The 19,143-nt window shown below is 48.3% G+C and overlaps 1 protein-coding gene across 2 annotated transcripts in view; it reads right to left on the bottom strand.

Annotated features, from left to right (window-relative positions):
* Window positions 1-18,209, bottom strand: part of ADAM19 (ADAM metallopeptidase domain 19) — a 39,039-nt gene extending 20,830 nt beyond the window's left edge. For both annotated transcript variants that reach the window (XR_012634417.1, XM_074916140.1), the window contains exons 1-5: window positions 18,105-18,209; window positions 17,784-17,869; window positions 14,925-14,995; window positions 2,357-2,435; window positions 1,253-1,329 (exon numbers count right to left, since the gene is read on the bottom strand). Coding sequence is in view for 1 of the 2 variants with exons in the window: in XM_074916140.1 (XP_074772241.1) it covers window positions 1,253-1,329; window positions 2,357-2,435; window positions 14,925-14,995; window positions 17,784-17,869; window positions 18,105-18,162 (371 nt within the window). In the remaining variant the exon portion in view is untranslated. The remainder of the gene's footprint in view (window positions 1-1,252; window positions 1,330-2,356; window positions 2,436-14,924; window positions 14,996-17,783; window positions 17,870-18,104) is intronic.
* Between the last annotated feature and the right edge of the window lie 934 nt (window positions 18,210-19,143).

Here is a 19,143-nt window from a genome sequence, read left to right as displayed (position 1 = left end):
ACTTTGTCAATAGAAAAAAACCACAGTTCTCTCTGGGTCTGCACACAGCCATATGGTTCTGGTTTTCTCAACGAGCACGTTACAGCCGGGAGCGCTGGAAACCTGTGATGCCCACTAGGTGTGTGGCTCGACAGGCGGCAAGCCTCTCTGTGAAGGCTCAGAGTGAAAACAGCCAGGTGTGCTCAACTCCTGTGCCTTCCTGGCAATTAGAAAACAATGTTGAGGAGCTGACAGCACATGCCGACAGCTCAGGGGTGCAAGAACCCTACTGCATGTGCACACCAAGACAGCTCTATCTCCTCTGCAGCTGGAAGGCAGACCCGAGGAAAATGCAGGCTGACAGAAGCAAGGCACTCCTGTGACTGCTTCTGATTTTGGATTATTTCTTGCAAGCCACAGGTGGCTGCACTGTCCTGTTTATCTCGCTGGGCTCTTTGGCCTCTGCTACATTCACTTAAGACGTCTCAGGTTTGCTTTGGCACGGGCTGTTTCCTGGCTGGAGCTGGTCCCATCAGCACAGCTTCCAATCAGCGCTGGAGAGATGACCACTAATATCAATAAAGCCCATGTGGTATTCTGGAAACAAACTCTGAGCTGGTGTAAATGAATGCAGATCCTTAGTCACAATGAGCCATTTCATTTACTCCTGCTGAGGATACACAGTCTTTTCCTGCCAAAGACTCCATTACTACCAAAGCGAAGGTTTTAAATGCATAACACGCACAACCCCAGCACCACCCAGGGAGAAAGCAGACAGCAGGGCTGACAACCCAGGAGGAAGCTCAGACTCGAAGACTTTTCCCCAAAATTCACTCAAAAACCTGCCAGTTGTGAGAGACTGGGAGGAGGAGCTGGTTTGTGCATCAGTGTGGAGTAGTGGGCTGGGATGTGGCAGGTCCCGTCCCTGTCTCTGTAGGGGATGCAGCCCCGAGTCACTAACGAGAGTCTTTTGCTACAGTGGACTCCTGGGTTAAACTCACTTATTGTACAAGTCCATGCTGCCAGCACAAAGGAGGAAGAAGTCTAGGAGCTGGCTAGCAGGCCATAGTTACTAATGATACCCAATTTCTGCATTTCCCCCAACACACTCCCTTTTATGGCCAGGAACCTTGGCTGGATGGCATTTGAGAACAGGTCTATCTGCCCAGAAAGAAATACAGCAGCCGGGCCGCTGGGAGCAGAGCTCACGTGGCAGCAGGCTGAGGAGCTGAGCAGAGCCGTTCCCGCAGCACCACCATCACCAGGCACTTACCGCAGTCCTCGACATGTGCTGAGCGTGACGCTGGAGTGCTCCCAGCCCCGCACCACCCCGTGGTAAAAGCAGTGGTCCTGAAAGGCAGAGGGGAGCAGGGCTGGCAATGCAGTTTCAGGGATGGACACGTGCTACATTTAGGCATCACTTAGTCCCGTGCAAGTACAGCCAATACTCCAGTAATTGTCGTCTTTCCACTGCATTTAGCAGTCGACTATCACAACTAAATCTCTGTGAGTCTGCACCGAAATCTGGCCTTTCAGCTGCCATGCGTGCCTTGTGTGAGTACATCAAACAGCTCCTTGTTGACAGTAAAAATTAAGAGCTTTGAATCCCCAAGGCAACAACTTAGATGGCTGCAGCATTAAGGCTGATCCAAAGCTTTCTGCTTGTAACAGGAGCTGCCTATCGATGGCAGCTGGCCCCGGGTCAGGCCCCAGAGGACGCGCCTTCAGCCCCAGAGAGGGCGATGCCATGGGGAAGTCCCAGTCTGGGGGTTCTGGGCAAGACAAAGGCAGCCTCTGGCAGGGACAAGGAGGCTTTGGGGCAGAAACGCCAACATATTCATCACATCCCTTCCCCTCGCCCCAGGGCAGCATTAGTAAATATGATCTCATGGGGTTTTTATCTCTTATTTTTGCATCTCAACCAATGCACATCTTTGTGCCACTGCAGTGGAGAATCAGCCAAGGCCTGTGTGAGATCAGTAATTTATGGGATTTTTACTGAACAGGAGCCAGCTTACACAGACTGGTTTTCCCAAAAGCTGGGAACATCCCCAGCATGGAGTGGCAAAACTAAAAGCAAGAGGATGAGCAGCAGGAGGAATAAACAGTTCCCCAGCACCCAGAGAGAGGGGAGCGATACTGGAGGCTGACCTGGGCTCTCATATCAGAGCTTGGGCAAAACAGTAAGATGTTTTTATCATTGCTGGGGGATGGAGACACTTTCTTGCTGGAATCCCCCAGGTCAGAAAGTTGGATGGGTAAGGCAGACCCATGGGCTCAAAGAAAGGCTCTGGGGAAAAAAGCTCATCTGCTTCTCCAAGCTCCCTGCCTGGTCTCCCCTGCATGTCACGGGAGGGAAAGCGCTCTCTGCACTCACCGTGTGGGTCAGAGAGGTGGTCTGGGGTTGTCCAGTCTGGCTGTAATGAGTCTCAGTGTAGCTTGGTGCAAAGAGGTTTCTGCAGATACAGGGAGGGGAAAAGAAAAGGGAAAAAAAAAAAAAAAAAAGACAAAAAAAGACAGTAAGATCTTTCTTTAGACCTGGGTTTCTGTTTCCTAGGTGTGTTAGAAAATCAGCTAGATGCAGCTCTTTTTGAAGTCTGTGTAAATATTCCTGTTGCAGTGAACCACTGTTGTGGACGTGGGCTGGTCGCTGTTTGCTACTTGCAGCGTGAAACCAATTGCCATGCACAGAGAGGGTGGGCAGGAGACAGATATTTGGGGGACACTACCCACAAGCTACGCTGTCTCTCTGCACTCTGCTCTGGGTCATCACTTTTTGCCTGCAAGGCACCTGTTAACAGGGAGGCAGTGGCTAATGACTTCCTGGTGGCCCAGGAGCCATCAAGCCGCTGCAGAACCGGTGCTGCAGGTTGTGCTTCCCCGTGCAAAGCATGCTGTGATGGCAGAGGGTCAGAAGGTGAAAGTGTAGTTGACCTTGCCACATCCATCTACCTGCTTCCCTGTCAGGAGCGGAGCACTTCTCATGGAGCTTCTGAACGGGCGCAGTGAGCCACCTTCCTAAGTGGCATCACGAAGATGTGGTGGGATGGCTCCTGTGACTGGGGTGTTGGAATGGAAGGATACAGGCTCTTTAGGAAGGACAGGCAGGGAGACGAGGAGAGGGAGTCACCCTCTATATCCATAACCAGCTGGAGTGGAGCTCTGCCTGGGGATGGATGAGGAGCTGACTAGGAGCTTATGGGTCAGGATTAAAGGGAGAGCAGCAACAGAAGACGTTATAGTGGGGGTCTGCTACAGGCCACCCAACAAGGAAGACCAAGTGTATGAGGTCCTCTATAGACAGATAAGAGCAGCCTTGGTTCTCATGGGGGACTTCAACCACCCAGTATCTGTTGGAGGGACAATTATCACTGATGATAATTTCCTTGTCCAAGTGATAGAAGAGCCAAAGAGGAAAGGTGCTATGCTGGACTTGTTCTCACCAACAAGGAGGGGCTGGCGGGAAGCATGAAGCTCAAGGACAGCCTTGCCTGCAGTGACCATGAAATAGTAGAGTTCAAGATCCTTAGGGCAGCAAGCACGGTGCAGCAAGCTCGTTACACTGGACTTCAGGAGAGCAGACTTGGCCTCTTCACGGATCTGCTTGGCAGAATAGCATAGGATAAAGCCCTGGAGGGAAGAGGGGCCCAAGAAAACTGGTTAATATTCAAGGATCAACTCCTCCAAGCTCAGGAGTGATGCATCCCAACAAAGAGGAAGTCACATAAGAACACCAGGAGGTTTGCATGGATGAACAAGGAGCTCCTGCACAAGCTCAAACACAAAAAGGAAGCCTACAGAGGGTGGAAGCAAGGACAGGTAGCCTGGGAGGAACAGAGAGAAACTGTCTGAGCTGCCAGGGATCAGGTTAGGAAGGCCAAAGCCCTGATAGAATGAAATCTGGCCAGGGACATCAAGGGCAACAAGAAAAGCTTCTATAGGTATGTCAGTGATAAAAGGAAGCCTAGGGAAAATGCAGGCCCTCTGCAGAAGGAAACAGGAGACCTGGTTACCTGGGATATAGAGAACACTGAGGTACTCAATGACTTTTTTGCCTCGATCTTCACTGGCAAGGGCTCCAGCCACACCACCCAAAACACAGAAGGCAAAAGTGGGGACTGGCAGAAAGAAGACCTGCCCACTGTAGGAGAAGATCAGGTCTGAGACTATCTAAGGAACCTGAAGGCGTGCAAGTCTATATGACCTGATGAGATGCACCCCCAGGTCCTGAGGGATCTGGCAGATGAAGTGGCTAAGTCACTATTCATCATATTTGAGAGGTCATGGCGGTCCAGTGAAGTTCATGACGACAGGAAAAGCGGAAACATGACCCCCACTTCTAAAAACAAACAAACAAAAGACCTGGGGAACTACAGGCCAGTCAGTCTCATCTCTGTGCCCAGCAAGATCATGGAGCAGATCCTCCTGGAAACTCTGCTAGGGCACATGGGAAATAGGGAGGTGATTGGTGAGAGTCAACATGGCTTCACTAGGGGCAAATTGTGCCTGAAAATTTTGATGACCTTCTACAACAGGGTTACAGTGCTGGTAGATAAGGGAGGAGAAACTACCTGGACTTGTGCAAAGCATTTGACACTGACCTGCACCACATTCTTTCTCTAAATTGGAGAGACATAGATTTGACAGATGGACAACTTGGTGGATAAGGATGGTCACACTCAAAGAATTTCAATTAATGGCTTGATGTTCAAGTGAAGAGCAGTATCACATGTGACGTTCCTCAGGAGTTGTTACTGGGACCAGCACTATTTAACACCTTTGTCAGCAACATGGACAGTGGGATTGAGTGCACCCTCAGCAAGTTTACCAGCAACACCAAACTGTGTGGTGCAGTCGACACGCTGGAGGGAAGGGACATCATCCAGAGGGACCTGGACAGGCTGGAGAGGTGGGACTGTGCAAACCTCATGAAGTTCAACAAGGCCAAGTGCAAGGTCCTGCACATGGGTCAGGGCAATCCTAAGCACAAATACAGGCTGGGTGATGAGTGGATGGAGAGCAGCCCTGAGAAGGACTTGTGGGTATTAGTGGATGGAAAACTGACTGTGAGCCAGCAATGTGCACTCGCAGCCCAGAAAGCCAACTGTGTGCTGGGCTGCATCAAAACAAATGTGGCCATCAAGTTGAGGGAGGGGATTCTCCCCCTCTGCTTTACACTTGTGAGACCCCCCCTGCAGTGCTGTGTCCAGCTCTGGGGGCACCAACATCAGAAGGACAAGGAGCTGCTCAGGTGGGTCCAGAGGAGACCACAAAGATGATCAGGGGGCTGGAGCACCCCCCTGTGAGGACAGGCTGAGAGAGTTGGGGGGGTTCAGCCTGGCGAAGAGAAGGGTCTGGGGAGACCTTAGAGCGGCCTCCCAGTACTTAAAGGGGCTACAGGAAAGGTGGGGAGGGACTCTTGATCAGGGGGTGTAGGGATAGGGTGAGGGGTAAGGGTTCTAAACTGAAAGAGAGTAGATTGAGATTAGATATAAGGAAGAAATTCTTCACTGTGAGGGTGGTGAGGCCCTGGCACAGGTTGCCCAGAGAAGCTGTGGCTGCCCCCTCCATGGAAGGGTTCAAGGCCAGGTTGGACGGGGCTTTGGGCAACCCAGTCTAATAGAAGGCACTCCTCCTCGTGTCGGGGGGGGTTGGAAGTTCATGATCTTTAATGTCCCTTCCAATGAAAACAATTCTATGATTCTAAAATAATAAAGGAAAGTCTGTCCTTGAGTTTGATCAGGCACTGAGATACACATCCAACAGCTGCAATTGAACAATTCAATTTTTATGTGAGGACTTTAAAAAAACCCTGTAAACTCAACATCATCATCCTCCCTTAATGGGTGCAAGTCTCTGAATAGAGTTTCCTTTACTGCTGCAAAGTCATGCCCCAGATATACTGGGATTAGATTCAGTGCACCAAGTCCAGTGTACCAAGCACACCATAGGCCAGTTCAGGACACATCTGGGCACGGTGTGAGTTCTCAGCTCAAATCCAGGCTCTCTCCAGTCCCCAATCTGAGCACAATTATAAACCAGTCTGCACTGCATTTCAACTTCTGCCCAGAAGCCAATTCCCATTTTTGTCCTAGGAAAATGCTGATTCCCCAATTTGAATTTGTTTGTGTCATCCTCATATAGACAATATTCTCCCTGTCTCCAGCCCTGGATCAGACTAAAAGTCTATAAAAGGCGCTCCTGTGCACTGAATAGTAAGCGGTTTGATTTGGTTCCAGGGGAAACAGCCTTCTTTTTAAACATCTGCATTTGCTAAACAGTGATGTAAAAAAGTACAGTAAGTCAAAATCTGGGCCAAACCAAGAAGGTCATATCCTGTGTCCCTCTCAGCAGCAGTAAAATGTAGGTTTAAAACAGTTTTTTAAAACAATGGCCTCACTTCCAAAAATTTGGAGAAGGATCACAGAATATGCCCCATCTATGAAACACACTTCTGCAGCAACCCTGTGGTGCCATCAGAGCACTGAAGTGCCACACTTGCCACACCACGAGGGTGCCACATGCATCCTGGGCAGTGTGATGCCAGCAACGCTGTAGCTGCAGTTCAGTCCTGCATCCCTGCTTAATGCGTTTCATGCACCAGATTTTTGAACTATGCTCTGCAAGAAAGAAAAAATTTTCTTCTTTTCTTTGCTTGATTTCTTTAGGCTGAATAAAGAAAGCTGTATTAGAAGCAGAACCAAAGATTTTTCCATCTGTCTTAGTTTTGGTACGTGTCAGTCAGGTCTAATCTACCTTGAAAGCCTTTCTGTTTAAATAAGGGATTTGGTACTTGTAATATCTAATTAAATTAGGCCAGAGCAGCAGGAGACGCAGTCTTTGATAAAAGTGTTTGAAAGTGCTTCCCCCATCTGGCATGCAAAGGCTCAGACACCTGAACAAGTACCGATGGCTTAGTGTCAGACAAAACTGTGTGCCACTGTTGTATTTAATAGCATTTGATGTCGGGAATACAACAGCTTTTATCTCCACTTTCAAAGTTCACTGTACCACAGGAAAGCTCATTTTGTTTCTTTCTGATGTGTTAGTTCTCATCACTAGATCCTGTCAGTGATCAGAAGGCAAGATTGCTGCGTTCAGCTATCTCTGGTCTGTAAACTGAAGATAAGCACACAAGCACCATCCCACAGAAAATAACTCGCTTCATCTCCCTGACTGCAATAGCTTGCTCAGCATGAGGCTGCAAGAAACAAATGTTTAATCGACAGATTGCATTAACTAGAAGGAAATTGCCTTGAGCAATGTGCTCTGGCAGGTATCTGGTCTATGTAAGGCTGTCATCTCAAGAGTAGACAGTAAACCAGTGTGTATCTGCTCAGTGCTGCTAAAGCCGGAATGAGACACCAGCCCATGGATTTCCAGTAGCTGAGGCTTGCACAGCCTACTTGTTTCATTCCCAAACAAGCACCCTTATGTTTTCTTCCTGCTCCTTTATTCTTGGAAAGCATTCACTATGAATAGCTATTTTCTCTCTCCTCCAGCACTGACCATAAAACTCCTCAGTGCTTTGACTCCTGCCCAGCCCCACGGTGCTGCTGCCCAGCCCCAGTGCCGAGCAGGGCCACGCTGAGAACCAGGGACAGGATAATGCCACACAGCACACAGTGTGTGCACATCTCTTCCTACCTGCAGACTCAGGCTCTAGCATCTTGTAGACAGATTAAGGAGCTGAAAAGTCTGCCCAAATTTTTAGGCATATTTAAGCAGCTGCTGAGCTGCAAGCACGCATCATCTGGCTGAGCAGTGCCGTGTCATGACTTTCAAGTCTCTCTCCACCACTTGACTCCTATCCTACATTGCAGGCTCCCTGTGAGAAGTCCAGCTTCTTATTCTGAGCTTGAAACAGTCCTGTTTTGAAGACCCTCCCCTGCCTTAATGCAGGGGAGCCTTGGGGCTCTTGCAGCACTACTGAGAAGGGCTATCTCAGTGCATTGCATGGCGTGTGGTGGGGAGGGCAGTGAGGAAAGAGGAAAGACAACAGGACATCTTGCAACACCCTTGGGGTGTTATCTCACTTAGAGCCTGTGGAAGTTCATTCCCAGCCCAGCTCACTTCCTCAGCTAGCATTGAGCTTTCCACCAAACTGTAAATAAATAGAAAAGAAGCCTTCTTTCCATCTCAGAGTGCAGAGTTATCAGCCAGTCTTGTCCCTCTTCTCCATGTGTATCAGTTGTAGGATAAACAGGAGAGATTTGTGAGACACTAGTACCCCAAAACCTTATCCACCATCATTTCAGGACTGCACCACTTCTAGGCTGAATGGCTGATTCCAGGGCAGCTCAGCCCCGCAAAGCACTAATGGTCCTGCTTCACTGTTTCCAGAAAAGAACAGAGTTTACCTCCTTGCTGGAAAAGAAAAGCCTGGAAAAACAACACGATTTGATCCTTTCTTCTCTGTCACATTTTCTGTCTCAGTGACTACCTCTCCAGCAGCTTGAGATGAAGCCGCAAAAGTCTGGATGCAAAATAACATCATTTAAAAGCTTCTGAGATCCAGTCAGACAGCTGGCAAATTGCTAGCACACATCATCTTCCTAAAAGGCAGCATGGAGTCCCTCATTAGAGGAGTTATCAGCATGAAGAATTGAAGTCAGAGGAAAAGCTGGCTTTGGATGGAACCCACTCCTTTGCTAAACCTTGATCACAGCTGCAGACACGTGGGGCTGTTCGAGGCCAGAGTAAGCTACACACGAGCACTCAGGATGTCCTAGAGAAGCCCTCACACCTTTCCAACAGTCACCAGCTTTCGGCAAGATCAGTTGTTTCCCAAGATCCAGCTCAGCATCCAGCTGAGGATGGAATAGCCTGCTCTTGGCAGGATTTGTTCCCCAGAAAGCCTTGGGAGCCGGGTTAAATACAAGTGAGGAAGCCAAATGAAGGAAGAGTGGCTTGGTGCCATAATGTACAGATGGCTTGAGACTGTTTCTGCTGATGACCGACGTGGAGTGATCTTGGTCCCGCTCCAGCCTGTCAATGATATCATTGTTTGAAACACAATCCTCATCCCCAGGCCACTGTGCTGCTCCCTGGAAGGGCCCTGCCATGCAGAGCTGACATTATAGGGCAGCATGGCTCTGTTTTGCCACACTGAGATGCTGTGCCAGGGAGGTTATGTACTTCACACATGAGCCAATGGTATTCGATGGGAGAGGGAGGCTGAGGGCATGGGGCAAAACCCAGCAACTGCCCCTGTGGCACTTGAAGATGGTGCAAGAACATGATGTTCAGCTCATCCAGCAACCACAGAGAAGCAGCATGGGGGAGAGGGGCTGCACGGCACACCCAGATGCTCCCAAAAACAGCAGGAGGAAAGCGAGGACCTTTCTCGCATGACCACATTCATTTGGGGGAGCACACATTTCCCAGCTGCTCTGGAGAGCCTCACCCTTATTTTCCTTATAAATGGGAGTAGTCTTCTCTCGCTTGTGAAACATCACTTGTTAACACAAGTTTCAGAGGGACTCAGAGCCCTCCATCCCAGGTGACCACTGCCAATATGCTTGTCTCCACCAGCCACAGATCACCTGTGGGCACTGGGAGGGCCCCAGTGGCATACTGGTGCTCTTGCTAATTGGAGCAAGAAGGATTTTTTATAATTTGGTCCCATGAGCAACTTTGTTTGGGTTCATTTTACAGAGGGGCTAGTCTGCATGAACAGCTGCCAATATCTAAACAGCCCTGAGTATCTAAGAGACAGACATTTTTTATTTCCTCCCAAAAAACAAAAGCTAAATGGTCCATGAAGCTCTCGTGAGAAACACTTAGTTTTTCAGTTGTGGGACCAAGAGAAGCAAATAGTGCAATCTCTTGCATCTCTTCCCCTGTCCCTTTCCTCAAATAACAATGAGTCTGTCCAGTCAGGCTTCCAGCATCTGGGGGTGGAGGGAATTGACTCTCCCAAGAAACTGTAGATGGAAATCTGACATCTAAGCTTTGTGGTCCCACTCCATTGCCTCTCAACAAGATCCAAGTGGGATAGAAAGGGAATTTGACCCCTTACCTCCCAGACACTTAAATGTTCCCTAAAGTCAGAATTTATTATCAACTCCTGAGGTGATCCTATCTTGACCACCACCACCACCTGACCCATGACAACACGAGCAGGCAGGCCTGCTTCCTGTATCCACCACTAGTGGGAAATTGGAGATTTCACCTCTCTGGAATCCTCCAGCCAAAATCTGGCACTTCATAAAATCAGTGAAATCCAGATTTATTTTTTTTAATTGGTGAGTTTTATCCAGACAAAGCCTGGAGCTCTTAAGCTCCCTTCCTCAAGAGCCTTTTCTGATATATTCAGAGACACATTTATTGTGTGTACAGCAGCAGTTTGGAAGGAAAAAGTAGCTTCCCACCTACTGAGGTGGAACCAAACTACCTATTTGTAACATCTGGAAAAATATCACAGCTTAAAGACTTTCCATCCCTTTTTGCCATCTACATCATCTGTGACATTCACTGTGTAAATCAGATTACAGGACCCAAGCAAAATTTGTCACATAACCCCTTGCCTTACTAATGGGAACCATAAAAGTTGCCTGGAGAGGAAAAAGGAAATAAAACAAATGGAAAACTGGTTGATAATGAGTCAGGGAGCAAAAGATTTAAAGGTCTCCATTTCCTCATCTCTTCCTCCCTGCCCCACACAGAGAAATCACTGTATATCCCAAAGGAATCAAGAGGTTGAAAAGCAGATATGGCTCTCTAGGTCCCAACCTTGTTTTCCTGATGATTCCAAGAGACAGTAGAGCAGGATAAACTCAATTTCCCTCCTTTACATAACCCTTACCCCCCTCCCCATACAGGAAGCCCATTAGACACTGATGATATGTAGCCCATCAGTGGAATAATCTCATATATCCTTCCTGCTCAGAGGTGGGCAGCAACCTGCCCTCTTCCTCACTCAGTTGGCAGAAGAGGCCCTGGAAATGAGCAAAAGCAGGAAACGGTATAATGAATACAAGTGAGATACAGATTCCTTATAGCACCGCTGAGAGCACTGAGTGGGGCCGGAGTGCTTGTCACCCACCCAGGTGGGGCCAGAAGAGCTTGGAAATGATAATGCTCCCTATCAGATCAACCTGCCTCAAAATAACTATCTGGATTGCTCCCGAGGTCAGACCAGATGGGCTTCAGACTCTTTGCAGTGTCCTCAGCCAATTGCTGCACATCTCCACTGGGGCTCTGCCACCAAGTATCCCATGCCATCACGGCTGCTGCACGGTGGCAGCCAAAAATATGCAGCTGAAACATGCAACCGTGCCCTGCATTGCCCACAGGATTCACCCACAGGCAGGGACGTCCCCTGGAGAAGGTGACTTCTGGAGAAGCCTCCACTGCTCCTTGCATCTGAGTGGATCTTCCCAAGTCTGCTCTCCCCATGAAAGACACAAAGAGGAAGAGGAGAAGAGGGTCTTGTTGATACTTTTCCTGCACTCAGGTGAGAAGACAAATTCCCTGCAGGTTGCTGCTGGGCCAGTATGAGCTCTCCTCTTCAATGGAAAGAAAAGGCTCACACCAGGCAGTGCTGCCACACACATTCAGAACATCTCAGCATCCTCTCCCTACTTGGCTCAAAGCTGCTTTTTATTAACAAACACAAATGCTCTTTAAAAAAGGTCGCTTTTCATCCAAGGTTTGCAACTCAGATCCTTCCATTCCTAAGCCCCAGCCAAATTTAAAGCTGCTTTACAGGCATCTCTCCATATATTTATTGTTTGTGCAGCCTTGAGCTTTCCAATTCTGCAGCTGCAGGACATGGTTTTGAGTCATTTAAAACAAGCCTGAGTCGTTTGGGGGATATACTTTTATCATTATTCAGAAATGTTAAATAGTGTTGTGAACTCAGCTTGGAACTACAGTGTAGTTCTGCCTTCTTATCAAACTCCTGAACAGGAAATAATGCAATACTATGTTAACTGCTAATGCAATAATTGTATTCATAGATACACAAAGCCCAAACTCAGATGTGTGCTTATTACAAAATACAGAGATGTGCACAGTTCTGAAGAAAGATATGCAAGAATTGCTGTGTTTCACCTCTGTGGATGCACACAATGTCCTTTTCACACGGAATATGAAATCACAGGCTTGGCATGAACATTTCTTCTGCATATTGAAAACAGCATGTTTCTTTCAAAGCAAATGCATCCCTACCAAAGGCATACAGATTATGACTCTTTTTCCCTCCCCCTTACCCTTTTTCAGAGCAAGCTCATATTCTCATCAGCTTTCTCTCTCCCTAAGGGGAGTGGTGAATGTGTAACAAGGCTGCTTAATCCACCAAGAACATCACTTACAACAGTTTCACTAGCTTGAGGTATCTCCTTTCTAGCTTTGGGGACCACTGGTGTAAATCATATCCTAAACAGACCCAAAATACGCCAATCATTTCATGCTTTCTTCTGTGGTGGGAGTCTGGGATGTGGATATGAGAGTAAAATGGGAGTAAAGCGTGTGTATTTGCACCCCTGTGCTGTCCCAGAGAGGGAGCAGACCACCAACCTTGGCAGCACAGCTGGTTTCCAGAGGGTCCTCTAAACTGGGTCAAATAAATAACCCAGAACTCTGGGACTTACTTTAATTTAAAAATCCCCCAGGTACATTCCTTAAAGTTGCAGTTCTGTTACGCCTGCTTTCATGTGAACTTGAAACCAGGAGCAGACAGGTTGCAGACAGCTTTGAAGGGACACTTCCCACCTGGGGGATTTCACCTTCTCTCCCGCTGTCTGGGTGCCCAACAAACCCTGCAGAGAAGTTGTTCCTGATGCTGCAGCTACTCCGTACCCCAAACCTCAGCTAGAATGTCAGGCTCCCCTATAAGATAAGCAATAGCAGTGGTGAGATCCTGGGTGCTGGGGAGCAACCCCAGGCTGGACTCTGCCTTGCTGCATGCTTTGACAAGGAGAAGCAGTTTGCCTCCACTTAGGAGTGCTCTATGGATGCTGATAATTACAGCACCCACAGGGCCCCCGGGGACTTCATGTTTTTGTTTGTTTCATCATTTCTCTTCTGAGTGTTTCTAAACTACTTCTGCACCTTCACAATTCTCTGAAAAGTGATGGCTCTCCAGAGCCTCTCATCTAATCAAGTTCAGGCTTGCATTTTGGGATTATACAATCACCTTTCCTGAAGAAGGACTTGAGGCCTGGCAGGACTCCCATGTGAAGCACAGCTATCTATGAATCGCTTACATTTTCCACAGAAAATAAAAATAAGGAACTCCAAACCACTTGTTGTATTTCATCAGTTCCTAGTAAGACAATTCATCCTGCAGTGGAAGTCTGTGAGCACACTTAAGCTTGTGTGTATACATCTCAACGAATGAAAATGCATTTCAGGAAATAAACACAAAAGAAACCTTCTATTATTATAATTCTGTTTACTAACACTAGCAATGAGTTTGTCCGGAACTGGAAATAGCATGGCATGGCTCCTGCAGGGCACCTGGAGGCTATGTCATCATGCTTGGAGCACAAATGGATTAATTCAGCAAGGATCCTTGCTCTTGCCAGCTTCTACTGTGCCAGAAATAAATTCACCTTTGCATAGTGATTGCAGAATACGCAAGACCTGAGGGTCCTTCCACCAGGAAAGAGACCCCCAGCAGCACTAGCAGTTACGCTGCTTCCAGGTTCAGTGCAGAGACTGGCATTGCTGACTACTGCCATCAGCCACAGTCACTTTTCCTGCGTTGGACAGGACTGAGTTAGCAGTGTTTATGGTGCCTGGTCTCTTCTACCATTTCTCCATTTTTCCTGCTGGGAGATGCCAAAACACACAGGATTTATAGCTGTTTCTGTTTAGTTCTACACAGGTGCATGACTGGGAAACGTGTCCAGCTTTTGCAGCACTGAAACTCCCAGTAGCTTATGTGGCCTATTACAGAAAACACCTTGTAGGATGTTCTCACCTTTCATCAGCCATCAGATTTCAGTCTTTACTGCAGACAGTGCCAAGAAAAATCTGGTTTTCCTCCAAAACACCCTGAATATCATTTAGGTTTATGTACTGCCATCAAAACTAATAAGATCTTCTGACACTTCACTCTTCCAGGAGGAAAACTAAGCCCCGAAGCTCTGTGGTTGGGATGTTTAAAATATAAGGAGGGTCGTTATTACAAGGTTATTATTCCTACTGATTCTAGCAGACAAATATTTGGTTGTGTTTCCATATATAAATCTTCAGGCTTATTTAAAAATAAATAAAACACCAACAGCACAAGTGGACTGCTTAGCAAAGACAAGCTTCTTGTGGCTAAATTTCCAGCTGCTGTTCCACCACTGGAAACTCATGTGCTCACAGGGCAGAGAGCCTCTGCAGCAGCCTCCAGATCACATCCTTCTACCTACCTTAATCTCCTGCAGCTTCAGCTGAATTCAATACACTTCACAACCTATGATATCACACAGCATTGCGGTATCATGCCTGAGAGGAGGTTACATTTCAGTTAATGCAAAAGCATTTTTTTCAGTCTACTTTAGCATGAAGGGCACTAATGGAATTGAAACCATCAGACCTTTTCTCCTAGGAAACAGAGCAGGACATCTTTGGATCACAGCAAATGAAATTCTCATTAGAGTCACACTGATGCTAAAGCACTGAGCCATTTGGAAATAGTGCACTTCATATCAGCAACAGTTTCTAGTTAATGTTGTAAGAAATATGATGCAAAAATAAGTTACATGTTGAGGGCCAAGTCATGGACTGCTTTTTGCTGACAAAGCTCTGTTACAGTCAGTACTGCTTGGCTGATTAACATCAGTGGGGACTCAGACCTGGAATAACCTTGAAATCCAAAAAAGGATTTCCTCATCCTGTCTTTATCAAAACCCTGTTGAAGTCAGTGGAGGTTTTCCTGTTGACTTCACTGTAATCCTCGTTCATTATTTTAGTGAGACCACAATGCAAGGTACAAGCACACTTACCCATTTTTCTCCAGTTCCAAGATGAGCTCCTGGCCTTCTGCCTTTACCTTAACTTCAGCTCTGAATGGATGCTGTGTGCAAAAGAGACAGTGCCCATTACTCATACAGCATCATAATTATGAACACATCCAGAAACACAAATTGTTCTCCTGGAAATTGCAGCTGACCTTAAACCACTCCTCGCCTTCCTCCTACCTTCAGACCTGGAGTGCTGGGGAAGGGAAGGGCCAGGCTGTGGTGGCTCCCAGCCCCAGGCATGCTGCCGCATCCCCTCAGCACAGCCACACAGCACCAGGCAGCTGTACAGGCACACCGGTGGGATGCGGGACCTGAGCTAGTGGCCCTGGTGTCTCAGGAGGAATAATAAATAGGCTCAGATGAGGCAACAAGTCCTGGTGCTGGAGCGCTTGGAGGTGCAGTTGGATGGGAGGGGTGCACTGCACCCCCTTCTCCTGTACACTATGCTCAGGACCACATCACAGGATGTCCCAACTTGCCCCAGAGCTTTCCAAGTCAAATATATGAACTAGTTAACCAAAGCTTCCTTTGTTGTTACAGCAGAAAAAGCCATTTTTAGGAGACTATTTCAGGACAGGAGGAATCATGCCTCTTCCAGAGATTTTCAGATAGTTTCTTTACTTACAGAAAATGTCAATAAAAGGCATGCAACAGGGTCCCATCTTTAGGCTCTAGCTGTTGTTCAGACAGTATTTCACAGCTGCTCTTATATTAGTCCCAGGCTGCCAAGGGACTAGAAACCATGACAGCAACTTTCTACTGTGTTCAAGTACACGGGCACAGCCCTGGTTTGCAATCTGCCTACAGCTCCAAATGAGGACACAGGAGAGCTAGCTCCCCAAGGCTCACTGGTGTTAACAGAAAGGGCCCTAATTTCTTAGTGCAATGACAGATGCATACACTAAAACATAATTTTTTTAAAAATATGGCTTTAAAATTTAATTAAATATTTTTTAAAAATAAAATTAAATATTAAAAAAGTCAACAGACTGAAAGTATAGAATATGGTTTCTAGAGGACCAACTAGAAGGGCCTCTGGAGTTCTTCAGTTTTACCTCCCTCAAAGCAGGACCACTAGCTAAGGTCACCTGGGGATTTCTGAGTCTGAATGCTTTCACATAAAGGCAATGGATGAATAAACTCCCCAGAAGAGAAATAACCCATTTGATAAGAACAGACTTCTCCATTCAGTTGGAAGAAAAAAAAAAAAAATCATAAAAACTGGCAAGATGATTAACCCATAGTACTTCCTAGTTCAGTGTTGGAGGGGATTTTGCAGAACAGATTAACTGAAAGCAAAATAAAGCAAGGCTGACTGAATAGGATGTTCTGATGAAAGGTCAGCCCAGAGATGCACTTGCTTGCCACTTCATCAATTCCAAGCTCTCTTTTCAGCAACTCCCTGCTCATATTCTGGGTTTTTTTCATCTTCAGTCTCCAGAACACCTCACTAAGCTCACACAGATGATGCAAAACAGCTTAATACATTTAATATACACAACAGCTAATTCCAAGGGGCTGAGTTTAGTTTACTGAATCACAGGTGCTCAGTACATCTCAGAGTAGGTCTGTTGTTTAGCTAACTAACATGTAAGCAATGGAGATTGCTTTGCCCGTAACTGGGGGGTGGTGGTGTCTGAGGGTCTCCATCATCATAAAAGTCTCTTCAAAAAGGTTGTGCAAACGTCATTATTACTAATAACGCCCTCCCTTCTCCTTCACAATCCCACTACTTCAGAGTCCATCAATCGCTGTGTAACTGAAACATTCCAGCTGTACATAAGCTTTGCTAACACTGGTTTTAGAGCCAACAGGAACTTGCCTGAAGCAAACTACATACGACCCCCGAGACCCAGCAAATTTGTATGAGTGGAAATGCTGTCCAGATGTATCTGTATCACTATTAATAATAGAACAAAAAGCTTCCAGGCAGCAGTGCAAGGACATTTTTAAAGGAATTAAGATTATGAGAGAGTCCTTGTAGCTTTTCTTTTAATATGACACAATAAAAAGTTTTAGAAAGTCACATCATATAAAGTGAAGATAAACCCCCAAATAACACCTCTTAGAGGGAGATTTTTCTTACAGCCATGATTTTTCTTTAGTATGATGCTGCAGCTTCCCTTTTTCTGGTTCACAACACAAATACCGTCTGGATTTTCCTCTTTCATTCGATTATGCAACTGATAGCTTCCTGATTGTGGCAATGCAAATGCTGGGAAGTTGACCTGCGGTTTACTGTGGATGTTTCTCTGACATCCCAGCAGTTCTCAGAACGGCTGCGGGCTACTGACACACTTCATCCGTCCACGCGAGAGAAGTGGGAGCGAGTCCTATACCGATTCATATGGTGCCTAAAACACTGTTATTAAGACACACCTGAGCTGCTGGTTGGCTTTTCTTAGTGAAGCATCCTCACAGCTGGGGCTCATCTCCTCCTAAAGGAGACACCTCCATGCAGCTGTTCCCTAAATGCCACTGCGGTACTGCCCCACTCGCCTTTCACAGGCACATGGATCAGGTAGGCTTGATCTGAGGTTTAAGGCACAGCAAGAGGACAGACGACTACAAGAAGGCCTCGCACAGAGCAGATGCGAGTCGCCAGGAGCCACCTCGGGCTCGTTGCCCGCGATGTGCCAGCCCTCGCCCGCCCTGCCCCGGCATCGGGAGCCGCGGCGGCTCCCTGTGCTGCCGACCGGCTTCGCGGCTCGTCACAGAGCTCCGCCTAAAGCAAAACGCACATCGCGAGGTGCCGTGCTAACCGCGACATCGTTCCTTTCCCTGGAAACGATGCGGAGGTTTGAAAACAAAATAGAAATCAAGGGCTGGGCGCGACCTTACCTTCTCGCTGCTGAGGCTGCCCAGGGCTGCCCAGCGCGGCTCCACCACCTCGGGCTGCGGCTCCCCGCCGGCGGAGACCCCTCCCGCTGCGGAGAGACAAGAGGAGCCGCTCACGACCCCACCCGCACCCCGCCAGCGAAAGAACACGAAGCCGGGGTGGGGGGAGACAGCTCTGCGCTGCTTGTAGGGGACGCAGGATACCCCCACCAAACCACCCACCCATGCATCCATCCTCCCTCCCTCCCCCGGGACTCCTGCAGCCCTCGTGCAGGGTGGGGGGCGGCCAGGGCAGCCCCCCGGGGCCGGGCACCCCCCACTCACGGATCGGCAGCAGCAGCAGCGAGAGGGCGATGCCGCAGAGCAGCCCCCGGCCCCGCATGGCTCCGGGCAGGACACGGCGCTGCCCCACCGCCGCCAGCCCGCCGTATAAACCCGCCCGGCGCCGCTTTCTCCTCCCACCACCGGCCTGAAATCCGCCCCTGCAGCCCCCTGCCTGGGGCCGTGGGGGTGTCTCCTTCTTCTCTTCTTTCTCCACCCCACCCCGGGTGCAATAGCGGCTCTGCCCTGGGATGCGGGGCTGGGCTGGGCTGTCCCCCCCGGCACCCCGGGGCAGGGGGGAGCTTGAGCGCCTCCCTGGGGCTCCCTCGGAAAAACATGCCGCCCCCTCCCCGCTTTTTCCAGCACGGAAATCCATCCTCAAAAACTAGCAAAGTGAGGAGACCTGTTGGGGGGCAACAGCTAAATCATTATCAGGAGGCTCCTGTAGGAGCTGTGTTACAGCTTTATTTGTTTATTATAGTTGTATGTAATCCTCTCAAACCATTCATAGCTGAACCCATCCAGAGGCACCCTAAACCCCTTTGCTCTTGGGAAATGCATTGCCCCTGGACAGCTGAAGGGATATAGAGTGAAATTTATTGTGCCCATATAAACGGGTAGAAGTGAAAAGATGTTCACTGCCCCTCTCCCCTTAAGGCAGATGGAGGGGCTTGGGAGCATCCACAGCTCTTAGTCCCTGTACTGCCCTTCAGAGATGTCCGCTCACTCCCATGAGGCTCCTCAAGGAGCATCCCTGTCTTCTCCTGCATCCTTCAGGGCTAACCCATAGATTGTAGTCCACACATCATCTCTTTGGTAGTGCTCTGCCCTTGAAGGGGATGAGCACCCAGAGGACCGTGTCTGGTGCCTTGCTGCTGGGTTATCCAGTGGGCCCAGGGTCACACCAGGAGAGCACAAGGCCATGGGGCTGTGCTAAGGTTACCAGCTGCAGACACCAGAGCTGTAGATGCTCCTTGCACACGCTGAGCCCATGAAAAGCGACTGCCTTCTCTTATGTCAGAGTATTTCTGCTGTGACTGCT

Source organism: Athene noctua, chromosome 12 (assembly GCF_965140245.1).
Source record: "Athene noctua chromosome 12, bAthNoc1.hap1.1, whole genome shotgun sequence".
Classification (NCBI taxonomy): domain Eukaryota; kingdom Metazoa; phylum Chordata; class Aves; order Strigiformes; family Strigidae; genus Athene; species Athene noctua.
Note: the sequence above shows the minus strand (reverse complement) of the source record. Positions and strands in the feature narration are given on the sequence as shown.